At 43.4% G+C, this 20185-nt stretch overlaps 1 protein-coding gene across 1 annotated transcript in view; it reads left to right on the top strand.

The window, feature by feature from the left end:
* Positions 1–20185, top strand: part of WDR49 (WD repeat domain 49) — a 77759-nt gene that overhangs the window by 2866 nt on the left and 54708 nt on the right. Inside the window, exons 3-5 of the mRNA XM_014602761.2 lie at positions 14192–14635; positions 17395–17571; positions 19919–20093. Of these exons, the coding sequence (XP_014458247.1) occupies positions 14192–14635; positions 17395–17571; positions 19919–20093 (796 nt within the window). The remainder of the gene's footprint in view (positions 1–14191; positions 14636–17394; positions 17572–19918; positions 20094–20185) is intronic.

Genomic DNA, 20185 nt, shown 5'->3' with positions numbered 1-20185 from the left:
GCCACTACAAGCAATATGTTGACTGTGTAGATACAGTTTATGTAAATTAAAAGGTGAAGGGAGAAAGAAAAATCTGAGATGATCCTTACTTCCATTTTATATAATGCTGTGAATAATGAAGGTTTTCAAGCAAGTAATTCCAGCACCACTGGAGCTTACTTTTGGGAGAGCCTCTAACTAAGAACTCCACAGGTGATCCAAACTGGCCTTTTTTGAAGATAAATACATTTTGTATGTTGTATTAGATTGTAGAGACAAGATTCCACTTTTTGCACAATGGAAGAGCTTTGTCTTATGAATGATGAGCCATAAAATCAGCTGAAGATAAAGTGAAGATCAACTTGTTGACTTGTCTTTGTCTGCAGATAGTTCTCATGAACACACCAAGTCACGATAAGCACTATTTGGAATGAGCTTGCCCTCGCAGGGGGTGGCACCCAGGAAAAGTTCAGTTGAAGCAACTATTGTAATCATATCCTTTGTTAGACCTGAATTAAACCACAAGCCTGACATGCTGGAAAAGAATCAAAGATCCAATTTGACCATTTTGGCCAGCTCTTCTTTATTGAGGGGGTCAAGTATGATGATTGACCTGACAGCTGTGCTTCACCTGCAAAAACCCTGAGCTCAGCAAGACATGCTTGATGTTCTCACTGTACCCTTTCAGTGCTTGCCTAATTGTCTGGTGTCTTCATTTGCTCAGTTACTGATGCACATGCAAAAAGAGACCAATTTAAATACATGGTATCCATCCATCATTTTCTCTGATATAGAGTATAGATTACACATACACAGCAAGGCAGAGACAGACAGGAATCTGGCAGTAATATATTAACTGTCCGGAGAGCGTTTACTTAGTGCTTGCAACACAAAATGGTCATTTTAACTCCACAGGCTATAAAGTGGTCTCTGAGTGCAGCTCTTGCTTTTACAGCAAACAGCACCTGGGGCCTTTGGGTCTATGCTCAGAGCAGATGGACAGGACCACATTTGGAAACCCTTTTGATTGCTGCCATGCTGTGCTAGGCAATAGCCTTAGCCCAGGGGCATAATTTTTAGTGCCGGCTTCATATTTGTTTCCACATTGTTCTGGTCCTGTGGCCATTGAGGCTGTTTAAAATGGATGGACTTCATTTTATGCAAGGTACACCTGCAAACTACAATTTATTTTCATAGCAGCAGTCATTGGACTTCCTTTTGTGTGTGTTCAGCCTATGAGCTTCAATTTCTAGTCCTCTCCAGACTATCAGTCACTGTCCTTTGAGCCTGTACTTAGGAACAAGTGAAATAGTGCCTCACTTAAAATGCTTAAAGCGCATAGACTTTACTATGGCTATGGTCTGTTGGCCACCTACTGGCATTTCTGTTCATCATATCTGTCAATCTGGATCAGTTTTCTGGAATTCAGTTTTCAAAGGATCTCAGTTTTGTGTTTTGACTTTTAAAATCTAATGCTGTAATTTCAGGACATTCTACAAAGATGGTTTGGAGTTTTCTGGGATTAGTTTTGTGAAACATAGAAGCAAATTTCAATCTAACTACAATTTGTACTTTTATAAATTATGCTTACAAACAAATTAACTCAAATATTATTATATCTGGCTGTACTTATCCACCAAAATAATCCATAAGGAGAAAAGGACAAAAAAGAATACTAAGACTAAGTTTTAGATTTGCTTTTTTCATTTGGGTCATCCAAAATAGGAGACTATCTACAACGTTGTTTCATTGCATGTTTCCAATTTTACATAGCTCAGTATTGCATATTAATTAGCCAACATAGAAGCAAGTTTCTACAAAAGAAAATGGAAATTTTGACCTGAGTGGAAACAGGGTCAGACCCTAGGTTTCTGATTCATATGTGCATGCACTGGCATGGAGATAGTAGGCAAGGATTCCCAGAACTTTCCATTGCAGGACTTTGTTTTTAGTTGCTTTTAATTAGTCAGACATTGCCCGACAGTGCAGAATGAAATGTGCCAAGCTAGCTTATTTGAAAAGCTTTGACAAAAACAACAGTGCAGTCATTCCTAAGAATGGGATTAAGAAAAAATGCACTGTTTTCCCATGCCATAAAAATTCTCTCTCAGAAAACCCCTCAGGCTTTGAAGAAAGCAAGGGGTTATTACCATTTGTCTAAACATACCACTTGGACAAACAGTATATGATAGCATTGTCATAATATATATGCACAAAGGGGACAAATTAAGTTTGCACAGCTTACCTTAACGCCAACATTTCTTAGCTTTTGAACGCTTGACTTGGTAAACTTAACAGTATCTTTTCAGTGCCTTTTTTGGGTGTAATATAAATCTGAATCAGTAAACAGTGGACTCTAATGATACCTATTTCTCATTTGGCCTGCAAGGAATGTGGTTGGGAAATTGATTAAACCTCTAATTGCTAAATGCCCTTTTGATTGCCTTTGGTATGCCCTAGCATTACAGTGTAATGCAGTTGGAACTTAAATTATTTTTATATTGATTGTACAATATTGTTGCTTTGCTGAAGTGACCTTTTTGCCACACAGCAATGGGCTATCCAAGTCCCCTAATATTTCAGTCAGGGAAACCAGATATCTTTTGTTGAATTAGATAACAAAAGACACAGAAGAGGAGGACTTTGATTTTGCATGTATTTTATCCTCAAGCTATTAAATTGGAGTTCAGAAATCCTGTGCATAATTTATTTCTAAATAATTTGCCTTTTAATGCCTCTATTTGATCAGGGCTGCCTTTTTAATGATGATCCAACAAAGATGTCCCATTTGACTATGCAACATAGGTCAAAAGAATTAGCTTTACCATTAACAGCCCCTGGAAATGAGAAAATTGCAATGTTGTTTGAAATCCCATAAATAACCAAAAATAGATTGTAAGAAAGTGTGACTATTTCTGAGACAGTGCTCTCTCTTTCTCAGTAAAAACCCAAGGAGACTGATTGCCCTGGTCAGTGTTAGAGTCCTGGTTTCCAGAGTCAGAGTCCCATACTTAATCCAGCCCTGTAGACTACTGGTCCTTATGGCTAGGGACAGACAATCAAAAAGCCAGAGCCTGAATTGATTCAATCTTTGCAGGTTAGTCTAACCTGCGTAGACTGAACCAGTTTGCAAGTGAATAGACATTCACTTTTGACTCAGGAAATGCAGGCATATGCCTGCAGTAGCTCAGGCCAGAGCCAGGGGGTGCTAGAGTGCACCCTCAGCTGCAGGGAAGCTATTCTGGTGGGTGGGGGAGAGTGCATGGCCAGCCTCAGCAGTAGCCACAAGTGAACTGGCCAGGGAGACAGTTTAATTCCCCCTTCCCTGCCCCACCAGCATGGACCTGAGTCAGGGTCTGCCTGGCACTCCCCACTCACTGCTGCAGGGGTGGGGGCATGGCCAGACACTGGCTGGCATGGCCTCCTGAGGCAAAGGGAGCAGGGAGAGGGTTTATTCCTCCCTCTGTCCCTGGGGGACCACAGCTGGGGTCTGTCCCCAAATGCCACCTCCACTGATTGCTCCCTGCCCCCTTTGCTAGATGCTGGTGGGAGGGGGAAATAAACACCCGCTCTGCTACCCTTGCCTAAGGGGGCCATTCTGGCTGGCCTCTGGCCGCACTCCCACCCCTGCTGCTGGAGTGGCGAGCGGGGAGGGACTCTGACGGGGCAGCAGTCCCTGTAGTGGTGTCCCTGGGAGTGCAAGCCTTTTCCCAGCAGGTGGGCTGCACTGCAGGCAGAAGCAGGACAGGCAGAGCTGCCGCAGATTGCGCAGGGCGAGCAGCAGCACTAGGACTCAGAGGAGTGGCCATAGCCCTCCAAGCCTCCCCAGCCCGCCACCACTGCTTGCCCTGCACAGAGTGCAGCAGCTGTGCCTGCCACGTTCCCATCCGCAGTGCAGGGCCCCCCGCGCCAGGAAATGGCTTGTGCTCCTAGGACACCACTTCGGGGGCTGCTGCCCCATCAGGATCCTTCCCCCCTTGCCGCTTCAGTGGCAGGGGTTGGGGTGTGGCCAGAGGCCAGCCAACATGGCCCCCTTAGGTGCAGGGGCCAGGGAGGGGGTTTATTTCCCCTCTCTCTCTGGCATCTGGTGAAGGGGGCAGAGAAGGGGCTTATTTCACCACTCGCCACACACAGGGAGTGATCAGTGGAGGTGGTGGTCAGGGCTAGCAGACCCTGACTGCGCTCCCCGGGGGCAGAGGGGGTGGAATGAGGAATAACCCCCTTCCCTGCACCCTTTGTCTCAGGGGGCCATGCCAGCTGGTGTCTGGTCACACCCACACCCCTGCCACTGCAGCAGCAAGGAGTAGTGCCAGGCAGACCCCAGCTCAGGTTTGCACCAGTGGGACAGGGAGGGGGGAATTAACCCCCCCTCCGCAGCCAGTTTACTTGAAGCTACTGCCAGGCTGGCCATGCCGGTTTGAGGTAAACCCAGTTGAATGTAGTATCAGACTTAACTGATTGAGGTCAAACCAGTTTATGGAACTTCTGCCCCAGACCCCTTCCTGGTTTAAGTATCTGGTCAGGCAGACCCCAGCTGGAGTCCACCCTCAATTCCCCATGGATGCTGGATAAAAAAGCTTTGCTGTACATCCCCAGGATTCCCAGTGGACACACACAGCCTCTGCTGAATTTTGTACCTTCAGGGCATAATTGCATCACTTTTGTTATTACCAGTGCTGAGAGCATTGGTAAGGACCTTGTGGCATATCTACTATAGTCACTCCTTCCTTTGCTGTGTAGATGTGTACTCTTTGTGTCCCATCTGAATACTCTTACTCAACAAATAGAATGGAAAAAGAAAGAGCCCGTTCTTTTGGGAGTGAGGGGAGGAGAGATAAAAATTACAGAGTTGTAGACATTTTGCAGAGTTTAGAGAAACTTCACATCTCATTTTTCATAAATTATTTTCCATCCAGTTTTCTACTGAAAACTTGTTGGATATGGTTGTCTACACAGCTTTAGTAAATTAAATCTATCAGTAAGCCTGGCAGTAACAGTTTGGATAAAAAAAATATGGCTCTGTTCTAAGAAAGCTTGTGAGGTTTTGGTTTTGTAAACTTTTTTCCTTTTATAGGGGAAATGCCCATTTTCCAATGACAACACTATTGGAAAAGCCCATTTTCCAATGGGAATCCCAACTAACTCCCCAGTTATTCAGCCTGACTCTGATCCTATTGAAGTGAGAATGAGAATACTGACTTATTAAAAATCCCACCCTCTGTGCAAATATGTAATGTTCAGATGAAGACAAACATTATTGTTGCTTCTTTAAACAAAGTTAGAACCCAAACACTTTGATATAAAAATATTAAAATTGCTGCTGATGATCACTTAATGCAAGTGGTTCCCATTCCCTACTGTCCCATTCCCTGTTCCCATTCCATACTCCCTATTCTGTAAGCAACTCGGAAATCCATTCTTGATAGTGGCAGCAAATCAGTGTAGTACCACAGGATTTTGTTCCTTTTTTAAAATTGTCATGTGAAGTCAAATCTGTGCGGGCCGGGAGCGGTCCGAGGCTTTCGGGGGTGCGTGGCGGGCTGTGGCCAGCAGCCCTGGCAGGTGGGTCAGGGAATTCGGCACGGCGGACTAGAATTAGGCACGGACGCATAGAGGTTGATTAAAGATTATTTTACTTACACCGTAGATGGTCGCGGTGCAGGCAGGAGAAACTTCGCTTAAGTTGCAGTTACAAAACTCGCTCGAACAAGACCCGTAGAAAACTCGAGCCTCTTAAACCCAGAAAGAGCTCTGGATACACACACACACGAAGTTTGCTAGGCTCAGTGGACTGAGCGCGCAGGGAAGGGTACGTCGAGGGATCAGGCGGTGACGGGGAGAGGCTAGAGGTTGATCAGGCCCCTATATCCTTCTTAAGGCACACACTGGGTTTGTTAAGCTCCACAGAGCATAGAGTTCTTCACGAGATGTGAAGTCCTCCTTCTCCTCCTTCAGATGGTTGTGGAGTCCTCCAACTTGGGCGGAAACCGCTCAAGCCTCTTATACGGCTAGCAAGCCAATCGCTAGCCGCCACGTGGGAATAATTTAGAAACAGCCAATAGTGGGACACAAATTTGCATGCGAATGGCGGGAACTCCTTTCCACTGGGGTTTTCTCTATGCAACTGAGAATTGCACCGTGCAAAGAAAGCTCCTCGTGGCAGGAAATAATTCTGCAGTGCTGAAGCACACACAAAATCATACCCTTGGGTCATGACAAAATCAAATACCATCATGTGTGACACAATTGGAAATGACTCTTGTAGATTGCCAACTAGCATTTTTTGACCTAGCAGGCTGTTAGAATTTATAACTGAGAGTAGCATTAAAATGTAATTGCTGGGATGGATAGGAAAACTGCAGTGCAGGACATACATATGCATTTAATACAGTTCTTTATGAACATGAGTTAGTTATATATTTTTGTATTAAATGCATATGTATGATCTGCCCTGCAGTTCTCAGCACCTGTGCTGTAAAATCTATGCTCATGGTCCTTCTCCACAGTATAAAAAAAAGACATCTCTACCAAAGAGTGAATCAGTCACCATGTCTAGCAATTCCTTAGCCACATTCCTAGCTGCTGGAAAGCCTGCAGAGAAGAAGAGTTATTTTGTGATTAAGGCGCCAGCCTGGGGTGCACAAGATATGCAGATCTGTTCTCAGTTTGCTACAGAACACCTGTGTGACTTTGGACAACGTGACTCAGTTCTCTGTTCTTGAGATGGATATTCTCTTCCTCTCACATTCCACCACTAATCAAACTGCTCACCAGATGCTTCTCAATGGAAAACCTGAAAGCCTGAAAACCAAAACCAAACAAACAAAAAAAACCCTTTAGCCTAGAAAGTACACATATCTTAAGGGCCTGGGTTTTACAAGCCCCTTCTTAACAACAGAGTTGAATGCTGGTATTTACACACTGAAGACTGGGAAAGCAACCAGACTTGACAACAGTGGCGATGCGTAGGGGGTGCACTGGGGTGCATGTGCACCCTTTGAGAGTGCCGGTGTACCCCCTGACCAGCCACATTCACCGCTTAGGTGATGGGTGGTGGGGCAGGCAGGAGAGCCAGTGCTCCCCTCTGCAAATGCTGGCTGATCACTGCAGCTGCTTCCAGAAGTGGCTGCAGTCATTCCCAGAAGCAGCCACAGCGATCAGCTGTTGTGGGATTGGCCATCATGGGATAAGCTGCGGGGTCCCCCTGGGCAGTGAGATTGGCTGCTAGGGGACCGCCCCCCCCTGGAGCAAAAACAGCCATTGAGGGACTTCCCCCCAGTTGGCAGGACTGGTCACAGGGGGGGCATGTGCCCCCCAACTAAGGTGGCACCAGTCGCCCATGCTAGACAACATACTTACTGAACAAAACAAGCAATTTGGACTCCAGACTTGAGAATGGCTTCTCTGTCTATATAACTCATGCATAGGCAGTCAAAAAATTGCAAAGATATGCTGACATGCTTAGGTAGTGGCATTGCTAAAGCCAGGGAAAGATCCATCTGGCCCAAAGAGCTTCAGACCTATCTCTCTGCTATGCCACACATACAAATTGTATGAACAATGGATACTGAATCAGCTTGCCCCATATGTAGATAAACACCTACTCCCCAAAGAGGGTGGCTTTTGCCCTGGAAAATCAACAACGAGCCAGCTGCTCAATCTAACTCAGCATATGGAAGAAGTTTTTGAAAGAGTTCAAATCACTGGAGCTGTGTTCGTTAACCTAATAGCCGCCTACAATAGTTAACCACTGATGACTCCTTCACAAGTCCCTAGACATAAGAAAAGATCTACGTCTTAGAGAGCTGTTATGAACCTTGTCCGAAAACAGATGTTTTTTTCTCAAACTGGATGGGAAGCGAAGCAGATGGAGGCAACAGGTTAATGGCCTCCCCCAAGGAGTATACTTGCACTGCTGTTATATAATATTCACATGAATGAACAACCAATTGATTTGGAAACAGAACGTTTAATCTCTGCATAACCTATGCATAACAGCCCAAAACACTAATTTTGACCATGTTGAAAAAATCCCTAAGTGAGGCACTAATTGGTTTAACCTCATATTGCATTGAAAACCAATTATGTCCCAACCCAGTGAAAACACAAGTATGTGCCTTCCATCTGAAAAACCATGTGGCCTCTGCCATCTCAGCATTACATAGTCTGGGACCCCAATCTTCCACTCTCCAAACCCAGTTTACCTTGGAGTCACTCTTAATTGAATTATACAAAGAACACATCATGAAGACAAAAGCAAAGGTGAGCACCTGTAACAACACTTTATATAAGCTTAACAACTTGAAATTGGGAACTAGCCCTTCAACCATCTGAACGCTGCTCTGGCTCTCAGCTTCTCCTCTTCTGAGTATGCAGGCCCTGTATGACAGAGATCCGTACATACTAAGCGCCTTGACCCCATTCTGAATGATAGCTGCCAATGCATCACAGGATGTCTGAAGCCTGCCAACCTGAACAGTGTGTATCTGCTGGCTGGCACTGCTCCGCCTGACATCAAAAGAGCAGTGGCCAGCAAGATTGAGACGAATTGAAGATAAGACACCTGCTGTTTGACCATCCCGCAGCACACAAGTGTCTGAAGTCACACAGGAGCATCCTTACCAGCACCCAACCTCTTGATGCCACACCCAAGGAGACATGACTACAAATGTGGAAAGAGTGGCTGAATAAAATATCTGACAGTAAAAAATGGACATTTTAGCAGCTGAGTCTTTGCCACCAGGGGCACAGAGCCTTAGACTGTGCAATACCTGCTGCAATGTTTGCTGCTTGAAGGCACATGCACAATGAAAGGTCTTGCAAGATACAATAAATGAGCACAAGCAAGTGTCACAAAATGGTCAAATATGGTACAGAGACACAAGAAAAAGAAGACCCGATGGTTATGTCTCCCCATGATGGCAAAATGACCAGTCAGAAAGCCAAGAAAAAAAGCCCTGTCTACTTACTTCTGTGCCTAGGCCAATCCCAGAAATGCAGTGAGGGAACTCTCCAGAAATGCCCCTAGGCTACGGGACTTGTGATAATGCTTTCAGTGTGGTCAAGACTGGCAGGTTGGGGTCCCTTCAGGGCATCCCCAACTCCTTATTTCCAGGGCTTGCACAGAAGAAGAGCAGGTGGTCTTTTTTCCTTGGAAGTGTAACTTGTGTACTCTTCTGCTGTGACCCTGGCAAACCATATATCTCTTTATACTGCGAGTTCTTAAGTGCAGAGAATTAAATGCATTTGAAAATGAGGAGTTACAATTAGAAAAAATTCCATGGCCAAATCTTTTAAGGAGAGAGTCAACATAGTCATACGGGCTATGTTGTCAGAAGTCATCAATGATGCAAACAGGGTGGAGACAGGTGCAAACCTACATGAAATGTACACATGAAGCATGGAAATCCCATGCTGTGCCTCTAAGAGCTCCAGCACAGAGCATGCAGCTCAAGGGGAGGATACTAAGGGACTTCAAACCACGTTTGTTCAACCCTGAACCTGCTGTACTTGAGAGATAGGCCATAGGGCAACTGTCCCTAGGGTTCTGTCTAATCTACAGCAGCCTCCCCAAGCTGCCCTATGAGTAGAGACTTACCGAATTTACAGTGGAAGCAGCGTGAGCTCCATTAATCTTGCATATTCCTTCGTGTGCACCTTGCCCCTTGTCCCCCTTCCCCCTCACTGCTGATTAGCGGAGGACCCCGCTGCTCCCTCCTGATCAACAGGGAAGCTAAAACTGTGGTTTTAAACATGGCACCATTTTTGCCTCCCTGCCAATCAGCAGCAAACAGGAGGGCCATCCAGGGCCCCTCAGCCAATCAGTGGTGGGAGGCAAAAATGGTGCCATATTTAAAACCTTGGTTTTCAGCTCCCCAATGATCAAGAGCGAGCTGCAAGCAGGGCCCCTCCATCAATCGGGGGGGGGGGGAGAAGAGGGGGGAACCTGCAAGATTAAAGGAGCTACAGCGTACCTCACTTCCTCCACGAATTCAGTAGGTCCCTATTAAAGCTGTGTGAAATTTTGCCAGCTGTTTCATTTTGATGCTGTTTCAACTAATTTCAAGCTCAAAATAGTGAAATTGAAATGAAATGAAGGGCTTTGAAACAGCTTCAAAATGAAACGAGGGCAGTCAAAACATGTTTCGAGTGTAAAACTGAACTGGGCTTGCCTGCAGGGAAACAGAAGTAAGGAGAGGGAGGGGAAGAGGGAGGAAGGACTGCTCTCATAGTCAAGGCTGGCCAGTGACTGTGATCCTTCCCTGAGGTCCCTTCCAATCCCAGTGCTCTGCGGGAGGGATGGCAAACACAGTGTCACTTATGTCACGAGTTTTGCTTGTCAGCAGCCTGAGGTGCAGTTTCCCAGAAACCCCTGCACCTATCTCCTGGAAACCTGGCAGGCTTCATGGCCTCAGCAGGGGCTACCATGCCTGGTGTTTTCACCCTGCTGCGCCTTAACACACACACAGTCACACGTCACAAGTTTTGTTCTGAAAAGTTTGAGGTGCAGTTTCCCAGAAACCCCTGCACCTATCTCCTTGAAACTTGGCAGGTTTTGTGGCCTCTATAAGAGCTACTGCCCCTGCAGTTTTCACCCCCCTGTGCCTTCACTCTTCCAAGTGACATGAATTTTGTTTTTAAAAATTTGGGGTGCAGTTTCCCAGAAACCCCTGCACCTGTCTCCTTGAAACTTGGCAGGCTTCATGCCCTCAGAAGGGGCTACCATCCCTGCTGTGTTCATCCAAATCTGCCAAACAATGACAAAGGTATAGGCAATTTCATGCTTCCCAATGATAGCCTATGGGCAAAACGTCGAAACAGCGAAACAGTTTTGACGAGACGAAACAGAACAGCGGTTTTGAAACTAAATGAAACTTGAAACAAAACACTGTCCCATCGAAATGGAAGTCAAAATGAAACGGTGCTGTTTTGCACGGCCTTAGTCCCTATCTATGAGTCACAAAACTGTCTGAAATATTGCAGTTCTTCACCCCACTCCTTCACTCGTCATGTCCAAACCGCTGCCAGCTTTGCCTGAAGCCTCACAGCTGTCTTCCACAGCGCCTGCTCTGTGGGAATTCTCTTGCAGCTGGCACTGGGACCTTTTGGGTTTCTTTACAGTGCTTGAGGCTTTTATGCGCAACAAAGAAGCTAGAAGCATATCTGGGAACTTACCTGCACAAGATTTGTGTGCCTATAACAGCTATGAGGCTTGACTCCTGCTTCTGAGCTTCAGGTTCTTTTCACTAATAAAGGCCTCTTGACCAAAATGTTTTTCTCTGCAATTGAGTCTCATCACTCTTTTTCTCTAGAAATTCATATTCTTCAAGAATATGATATGAGCTCTCACTAGTTATGAAAAATAATGTATTTGTGGTCTCTGTGTCTCAACTGTTAATTGCAAAGTATATAGAAACTTACTATTCTTATTCATAGTATGGTAGCACCCAAAGGTGCTATTTGCAATTATAGCCCTCGTGTGGTAGTTCCTGTTCAAATATATGTTGTAGCAACCTTACATTATAAATAATAAGATAGAGGGCAAAAGGCAAAGTGGCTTGCCCAGAGTCATTGGCCAAGCCAGGTTCTTCAGTCCCTGTCCTGTCCACTGGACTATGCTGTCTATTAATAAGCCAGCCTGCCTTCTAAGAAAAAGAAATCCACAGTTTGACTCCAATCACACTGCGAAGACTGCATTAGCTTGGAACCTGACACAGAAATCTAACCCAAAATATTATATATTTAAAACTTTAACGTGAAACAAACCACTGATGTGAAAAGAGGGAGGAAAAAAAAACAACCCAAACCTTCCCTCAAGCTGCAATCTAATCACACACTCTGCCTCTCCACAATCTCTTCTAGCATACCATGTTCACTGGGAAGTGAAAAGAGTGGGGGAGTAAGATAAACTGATGTGTCTGTGTTGGAACAACATATCTAATCTTCTGCTTGAGAGACTGTTCACAGTAGCTGGCAGTGATTCCTCTGTACGTATTTATTAAAAAAATATTTTGTAGTAGACCTGAGTTAACTAGAGAAGCACAGAATCAGAAGACAGGCAAAGGGAAGAAGGTAGCAGTAATAGAGGGAATACAGGAGACTCATTTTAGCTGCAAACAACCTTTCCTAATTAAGGCCCCAATTCTGGGACCATCTTGAAGTATGCCTAACTTTCCTCACATGACTACTCGTATGCTTACAATTAATCATGTCCCTCTGCTGCAGAACTAGGATGTAGGAGTCAGCCCATTAAAATGAACCAAATTTGAAGTAAGACACTCTTTTTCAAAACCGGTTTCTAATACTTCTTAAATAAATGATGCATGGGGCCAAATATCTGTTAATATTGTTTCTCTCTCAATTGAGCGATTAAATGTTTAAGTACTCTGCAGGGGTGGCTATATTTGGAGTGTCCCAGGCTAAAAGAAGGGCAATGTTTTTCCTCCCATCCTGTTTTAACTTTGCGATGACTTGACACCAAATGGTTGAAATGCTACACATATCCCAGAAGATAACTGTCTCATTTACATAGCAATATTGATGCTAAAAACAGCCTGGTGGGAAAATGTTAAATTAGCTCTTGTATTAGTATTGCATTAGCATGTAAATGTATGATGCTGGAGATGTGATCGCTCCAGGGACTCAGAGTGAAATATGGAGTGTTTCACCTGAAAGCCTCTGAAATCCATTGTCCTCAAGCTCATAGTTTGCACTGTGCAGGTTGTTAGGTATCCCATTAAGACTCCCCAGAGCCCAACTCGAGTGAGTGACTGTCTATCCCACAGACATCACTATCACTGTCACTATCTGTAGTTTGACACTCTTCGTAAGACCAAGTTTTGGGTGCGAGTCATCAACAAATCCCAATTAGGGTTGAGTGAAATGTGTTTGATAATTATACTGTAAACTGAAAAATACAGTTTTTGGTCAAGTGAAAATTTGTAAATGTGTGCTGAATTTGGGGACTGTTTGGAGGCAAAAATGTGGGAAAAAAATCTGAAAAATCCAAACACTTGATTCAACATATGTAAATGAAACCTTTCATCTCTTTGTGTCAAAACAATGTTACATTGCTTCTAAACAATGTTACAAAACATTTAGAAAAGTAGCTTGAGCTCATTTTTTAAAAATTATTAAAAACTCAACAACACAAAAGATATTTTGGGCAGAATAAAACATTTCATTGAAGGCAAATTCAAAGTTTCATTTTGTGCATGTCATTTCACTTCACTGAAAATGTATGTAGAGTTAGCCATTGCCCCAAAATATCAATTATTCTCATACCGCTGCTCCTTTAGACTTTACTCTGAATTGTGGGTTCTTCATTTCTTAAAAAATAAGGCCAAAGGCACTTTAAAAACTGGAGATCCCTGTTTTCATAAAAAAAAAAATGACATTATAGTTATAGTTCAAACACTACAAATTTGCATTTTAGAATATTGTTTCATTAATGTGGAACATGGAATAATGAAAGAGATCAAATGAAATACTAATGGGAGGTAAATATGAAAATTAATTAAGCCTGATTTTGCCACAGAGTTATCATGGAATTACACTTAATTTTTTTCAGTCTTTCATCTCTTTATTTAATATAAAAAACTAAAGTGTCAGCACTTGCTAGCTTTTTTTGGTAACTAATTTGCAACAGCAAATCTGCACTGAATTAATAGCTTCATTCTTTTTTATCATCTGAGCACACTTAATTTGTTGGTAAGAGAAAATTTAAGGAATCAGGAAAAATATGAAGATTAGGATGAACAGCTCAGGAGATAAGTAATAAGACAGATGTTTCTAGCCAAAGTTAACACATCAATTCTAGCCCAGCAACCAAAAATCAGCTTTTGACAACTCTTTGATTGGCTGTCCAAACTGGGTTTATGATCTTGGGCGTTCACAGCTGAAAACACCTCACCTTTATAACTGCTACTAATTATCACATTTTTTGGTTATCATATTCAAGTGACTGGGTCATGGAAAATGTAATGTCACCTCACTCCTCTAGAACTTTATTCACACTCACTACTTTATTTTGTCCTCTGTTCTTGCGGAGAGCATGCGGTGGTCCTGGGAACCATGAGATTCATTATTACAGACTGAATATACTGGTAGACGCTACCAGTGAGATTAGGTTTGCCTTTTGGGAAAACCATATGTACATCTATTAGCAGGAGCTACAAATACAATATTGTTGTCTCACTACATGTCCTTTTAGAAGTCTGCAGGATTGAATGGGACAGCGGTCATGACTAGAGAAATGTTCACAGAGCAAATGGCTGCAGCAGTCGGACACAGTACTAAGGAAGAATTTGGTGAGCTGTTTGATAAAGTAGATTTGACTCGAAGTGGTTTCATTGACTGGGACAAAATGACCTCATTCATGCTGCTAAGCTTTTATGAGAAAGATGAGCGGATGAATTCAACAGTCATTCCACAGTGGAAGAACCTCCGACTTCTTTCACCTGTCCACAAAGATACTATACAAAACATTACTTATTTGAAAGGCTCCAGCTGTTACCTGACTGCGAGTAGGAATGGTTTGCTGGGAGTCTGGGGAGAGAACTTAAAGCTCCAGAGAACTCTACAGATTACTACAGAAGATGTCAAGTTGAAAGACCTGTGGGTGACAACAGTGGTTTCACTGGCAAATGTAAGCAAGGTATGAAGACTTCTCTTTTACTTGAATAATATGCTGAACTGATACCACTGAATTTCTCTCATATATGTGTAATCCTTCTGCCAAGTGATTAACTGAGCTTTTCTGTTTTATCATTTCAATTAGTTTTATTTTGATTCATGATATTAACATATAAAATTATATGTTACATCTTCTAGTGTTTTGACATTATAAAAACAAAGTATTTCAACATCAGAACAAAACAATTCATCATCCGAAACAAGTATCTTTCAACAGAAGCAGAAACTTAGGAGTGGAAGGAACACCTCGATTCACAGCCTCCTGATCTGCTTAGGTTGTTTGCATGTGAGAGATGTCTGGGCTTCAGAGTTTTGCTGGTCACAAGTTGGGGTCAGGAAGATTTTTTTTCCACTCCCCTTAAATGCATTATATACCTCTTTTTCAGTTTTACCGCCTTTCTCTGAAATACCTGACAATGGCTGCAGAAAGAAATGGGAAAGTGGTTGATCAGCACATTTGGGGTAGGAAGGGATTTTCCCCTGCCATAGTTCAAATTGGCAAGGACCTTTGGGTTTTCTATCCTTCTTTTGTGTTGTGAGGCATGGTCCAACTCCTATGGTCATTTGATCATATTTTACTTTGCAGATTTTACATTGGTGACACTCTTGTCTCTCTTTCTTTCTGGGACAGGTTTTAGGTTCTTGTTTCACTGCATGCTTTATGTCTGCAGTGTGCAAGAAGGACCAGAATGGATTTTCTTGAGGATGCTTTTGGAGAAAAGGCTACCCAAGAATACAGGGGACAATACTTGATGGGAGGTCACTTTCAGTCTTTTGCAGTAAATCAGGTCACATAACATAATCATTTTAACAACCTGACCAAGCTCCATATTAAACCTAGTTTTCCCTCCCCCTCTGACTGACCCTATTGGAAGGCTATTCCAGAACCGTACTGCTTTAAAAGTTAGACATCTTGTAATTTCTAGCCTAAATATACTTATGGGCAGTTTATATCTACTTGTTCTTGTGCCAGTGTTCTCTTTTAGATAAATGTCTCTTCTCTCTCTTTGGGATTTAACCCCTCCACATATAAAGAGCAATTATATTCCCCCTTAGGCTTTGTTTTCATAAGCTAGCTAACCCAAGTTCTTTTAGACTCCTTTTGCAAGCTAGACTCACCATTCTTCTCATCATCCTAGTAGCTCTTCTTTGCACTTGTTCCATTTTGAAGTCTTCTTTCTTTAAAATGGGTGACCAGAATTGGATCATTATTCCAGATGAAGAATCCCTTCTTCCGGTGCATTGTACAACCATATCAATGCTTTCTTGACTAGAAATAGAATACTACCACCCGTAGAATTGCAGAAGTGTTCAATTCATTTTAAAATGATTTCAGTAGTTCCATATCAAAATCTTTATGGACTTTTCATTCTACGGGAAAATTCACATCCTCCCATCCCCCAACGTTTTCCATAGAAAGAAAATGTAATTTTCGAGCCTGATCCTTGAGGGCAGAGTTCTGTCTACTTGGACATATACTTTTTGTTACAAAGTATTTTAACTCATATTAACTAGTTTTAACTAATTTTAAGTAGAGATGGACAGATCACATTCAGTAAATTAAAATGATTTCCTTGAAGACTGTGGTCTTCTTTTCTGTCAATACATTGTCAGAACACATCATGCTTGTCTCCCATTTAAATGTTATTTAAAAGGAAACAATGCACCGGGTTATTTTGACAAATAAACCTTGTTCCTGCATTCCCTTGCGTGCGGGTCACTGTGACTATTTGACATAAAAAATGTAAGCTGTTTTGACTGGAAACAGGTTGTGTAGTGGGGTACAGTCCTTGTTGATGCTGCTTTTAGTGAGTGCAGAGGCATGTATAACTAGAATACATCATTTTACTTACAGGCAGTTTCTACTCTGAACATTTTCCAGTAGGTTTTTCCTACCTGATAGGAAAAGAATAACATCCAGTGTCAGGATTTCATCATCTTAATGCTTGCGATTATAAATATGAAACTTGCGCTTGGCGTGAACATTCCTTCCAGCAGATTTGATTACTAGAATATAAAAAGAAAAGCTACAAGGTGTCCCCCCCCCCGCTCCACCTCCACTGTCATTCTTGTTTATTTTATAATGTTTGCCTGGCTATAAAGATGACCAATTCACAAAATCAAGTCCCCTCTCAAGCCTAGCAGCTAACATGGTAAAGGTACAGCAGGTTTTGTTGCCAACAATGCACTAGGGCAGGGGTCAGCAACCCCCAGCACGCGTGCCGAGAATGGCATGCAAGGACATTTTGCTTGGCAGACCACTGCCAGCTCAGGCTCTAAGCAGCTGCTGCCAGCCATGGAGCCCAGGCTGCTCCCAGCAAGTGGCTGGGAGGCTGCAAGCCCTGCTGCAAGCAGACTGGGCTCTGTGGGCCGGCTGCAGCTGGGAGGCTGCAAATAGCTGCTCTGGGCTCCAGCATGTCGGCACTCCAGCACCTTCCAAGGTAGACGTTGTGGGGTTTTTTTGGCACTCCGGCCAAAAAATGTTGCCTACCCCTGCACTAGGGAGTGGTGTAGCTAGCATCACATCCAGTTACCTTTGAGGAATCCATTTTACAGCCCTTGGTAGGAGCCCAGAGCAATGTTTGACCTCATGGCTCCAAAGCTGCAATTAGGGACCTTAGCCACTCTGCCCAGTTCACAAAAATTTTTGTATAGTCTTTTATAATACAGGATTTTTTAAAGTGCTAATCTAGTTACTTTCTAATTCTTCCCTTCTTCTAGATAGCTGTTGCCTTCACAAGCAAAGAGATCTGCTTCTATGATCTGAATTCTAAGCAAGGATTCTCTTGTCAGTACAGGCTATGTGGCCTGCAGGGAACTGTACTGTGTATGGACTATTGGTACAATCCTCATGATGGAAATGAAGCCATTTTAACATTTGGTGATATCTCTGGACAGGCAAGTATAATGACTAAAGAGCTAGCACAAAGGATTCTCTATTTCTCCGCACATGGCTCTCTTAAGCTGTGGAATCAAATCATAGTGTTATAATTATACTTTGATAGTTATCAAGTTAGAGGTAGTTATTGAGTTTTCACTTTTTTCTTTTTCTTTCTGAGTTGTAGAAATTGACAATGAAAGTCTGATAAAATCAGAGAGCAGTCTAATTTTTAATATGTCAAACTGAATGGCAGTATAGAGAAAAAAATCAGAGTGGAATAGATTATACAAATGCAAAGGCAAATGAAAATAAATAGCTATACTCTAAAATTTTAGAGAAGACAGATGGATAAGATCTCTCAGGTCATTTAGCCCATTCTTTTGCCAGCGTAGAATTATTTTCTCCAAGATATATAGTTTTGCGTTGTTCAGCAATATGGTTTCCGCCCTTCTTTGAAATGAGTCCACAGTCTCACTATTAGGGTTTCCTGATTTTCAGAATGAATTTTCCCAAATGCATCCTATTACCCAGAGCCTCTATAAGCCTTATCTCACCCTAACTAGTTCTTTTCCACCCTATAAATTTACTTCCTTCAGATTCATGAGGAAAGGGAGTGCAGGAGTGGATGGAAAGAAGAGGGAGTGGGGAGCAGGTAGGTGGAGAGCTTCTGGGCTGCTGCAGGAGTTTGGTGTGTGGGCCCAGCAGCTCCCCACGGAAGAGGGAGCAGGAGAGGGTGAGGGGCCAGGGACCTGCCTAGCAGCTATGGATGTGCCTGATAGTTCCCCCCATGCCTGGATAAGGCCTGTGCTGTTCCCTCTAAGCCCCACAGCTTCTAGCAGCTCCATGCCTCCTCTTCACTTGCAGGGAACTGCCAGGCAGCTGTATAGTCCAGTGGGGGATGGATCTGGGTACAAGAAAGTGCCATGGGCTGGAGGGAGCCTGGGAGCAGGCAGGAAAGGGGACCTCCACCCCAGCTGCCACCATTCCTGGGGGGGGAGGGCAGGCAGTGATCTGAGGGTGGAGGGGCTGATGGGGGTGGCAGAGAGGGCAACTGGGGAGGCAGAGGAGGCAATCTGGGCAGTAGTGGGGTGATCCAAAATCGGGGGGGGGGTCTGGCAGCTGCCCCTCTCCCTGCCATCTTCCTTGTTCCAACCTCCACTTCTGCTCCCTCTTTTCCTTGCCCCCTTCACACCTTTTTCCTCTCCACTCACTCCTTCCCCACTCACCTGCCTAGCTGTCCAGCAACAGAGTTTTTGCTGAGAGCTAGTCCTGCTGTGAACAGTGCCTCTTGGTATACTGGAGGACAACCAATTGGAGGTTTTATCTCAGGTGAATAGCCAGAAGTTAACTTAACTTAAGCTAGATAGCACAGTTCAAAGTTAATCCTCACCTGAAGTGGCATATCTTTGGGTACTTAGGGCATTTATACACATGCATTTTTGTGCCGGGACGCACCAGAGATCCGGTAGAGCAGACTTGATTAACCGAGTCTGCTCTGCACACAAGCTGATGCGCCCGGCACCGTGTCACTTGCAGTTGTATAAGCAGTGTAATGCGTATCAGCACGGAGAAAATGGCAACGGTGCACTTTTGAACTAAAACACCTTATGTGTGTTGTAGTTCAAAAGCGGACCACTGCCATTTTGTGAATGCTGATGCACATTTCACTGCTTATACAACTGCAAGCGATGCAGTGCTGGGTGCTTTTCAAAGCACCTAGCATGGTGGCACTTGCATGTATAAAAATGCCCTTATCTCTCACTAATGATTCCTAATAGATGATCATTCAGGCTGCCTATGCACATGGTCAAGGGTGGGTGGGTGGGTATGTTTTATTTAGAGCAGTTCCCAGACAGTTGCTTTAATTAAAACGTCTCACCATCAGGTGTATTAAATAAACCCCTGTGCATTTTAAAATGGCGTTGGGACACTTTATCTAAAGCTAATTTGACAAGGTTTAGATCAAGCACCCTCACAACCATTTTTAAAAATGTGTTTAATACATATTAAAGGTGTTTAATACATGTGACAGTGAAGCAATGCTGGGGCGTTCTAATGAGAACGAGCACGCGTACAGGCCGCCTTAAACTCTAAATGCTGTTCACATAGTTTAATCATAACGTGTAATGTCACCCTTAGACTCTGTCATCCCTTCATTTGTCACGTAGCCAAATTATACACATTAAGGTCTCTTCATCTCTCCTCCTAAACAAATCTCTTCAGTCTCATTAAAGTAAATATCCATAGCAAGACTGAAACTGAAATACTGCAATTTATGAATTTATAACAAGGTCGAGATTTGATTCATTTAGCTACTTTGATATTTCAGGGTTCACAATCCTTTTTTTTTGTTTTCTCTCATAGGTTCAGGCCATTTCTTTCACCACTGCTTTGATCTCCTTGTTTGAACGACCAGCTAGTTCCCCTGAAGGAGAGGAAGCAACAGTGACCATCAGCTGGCAGGAGCTGGTCTCTGGGTATCACAAATGCTGCTATACATTAAAGCATAAACTTCATTATAAAGACTGGGTTAAGCAAGGTACTGAATCTGAACAAAAATGAAAGCCTAAAAAGTCTCATGGAATGTATTCAATGGTAAATGCCCATGAGTGCCTAGAAGCTATTGTTAAT

Source organism: Alligator mississippiensis, chromosome 7 (genome assembly GCF_030867095.1).
Source record: "Alligator mississippiensis isolate rAllMis1 chromosome 7, rAllMis1, whole genome shotgun sequence".
Taxonomy (NCBI): Eukaryota; Metazoa; Chordata; order Crocodylia; family Alligatoridae; genus Alligator; species Alligator mississippiensis.
This window is presented reverse-complemented; position numbering and strand designations above follow the sequence as displayed.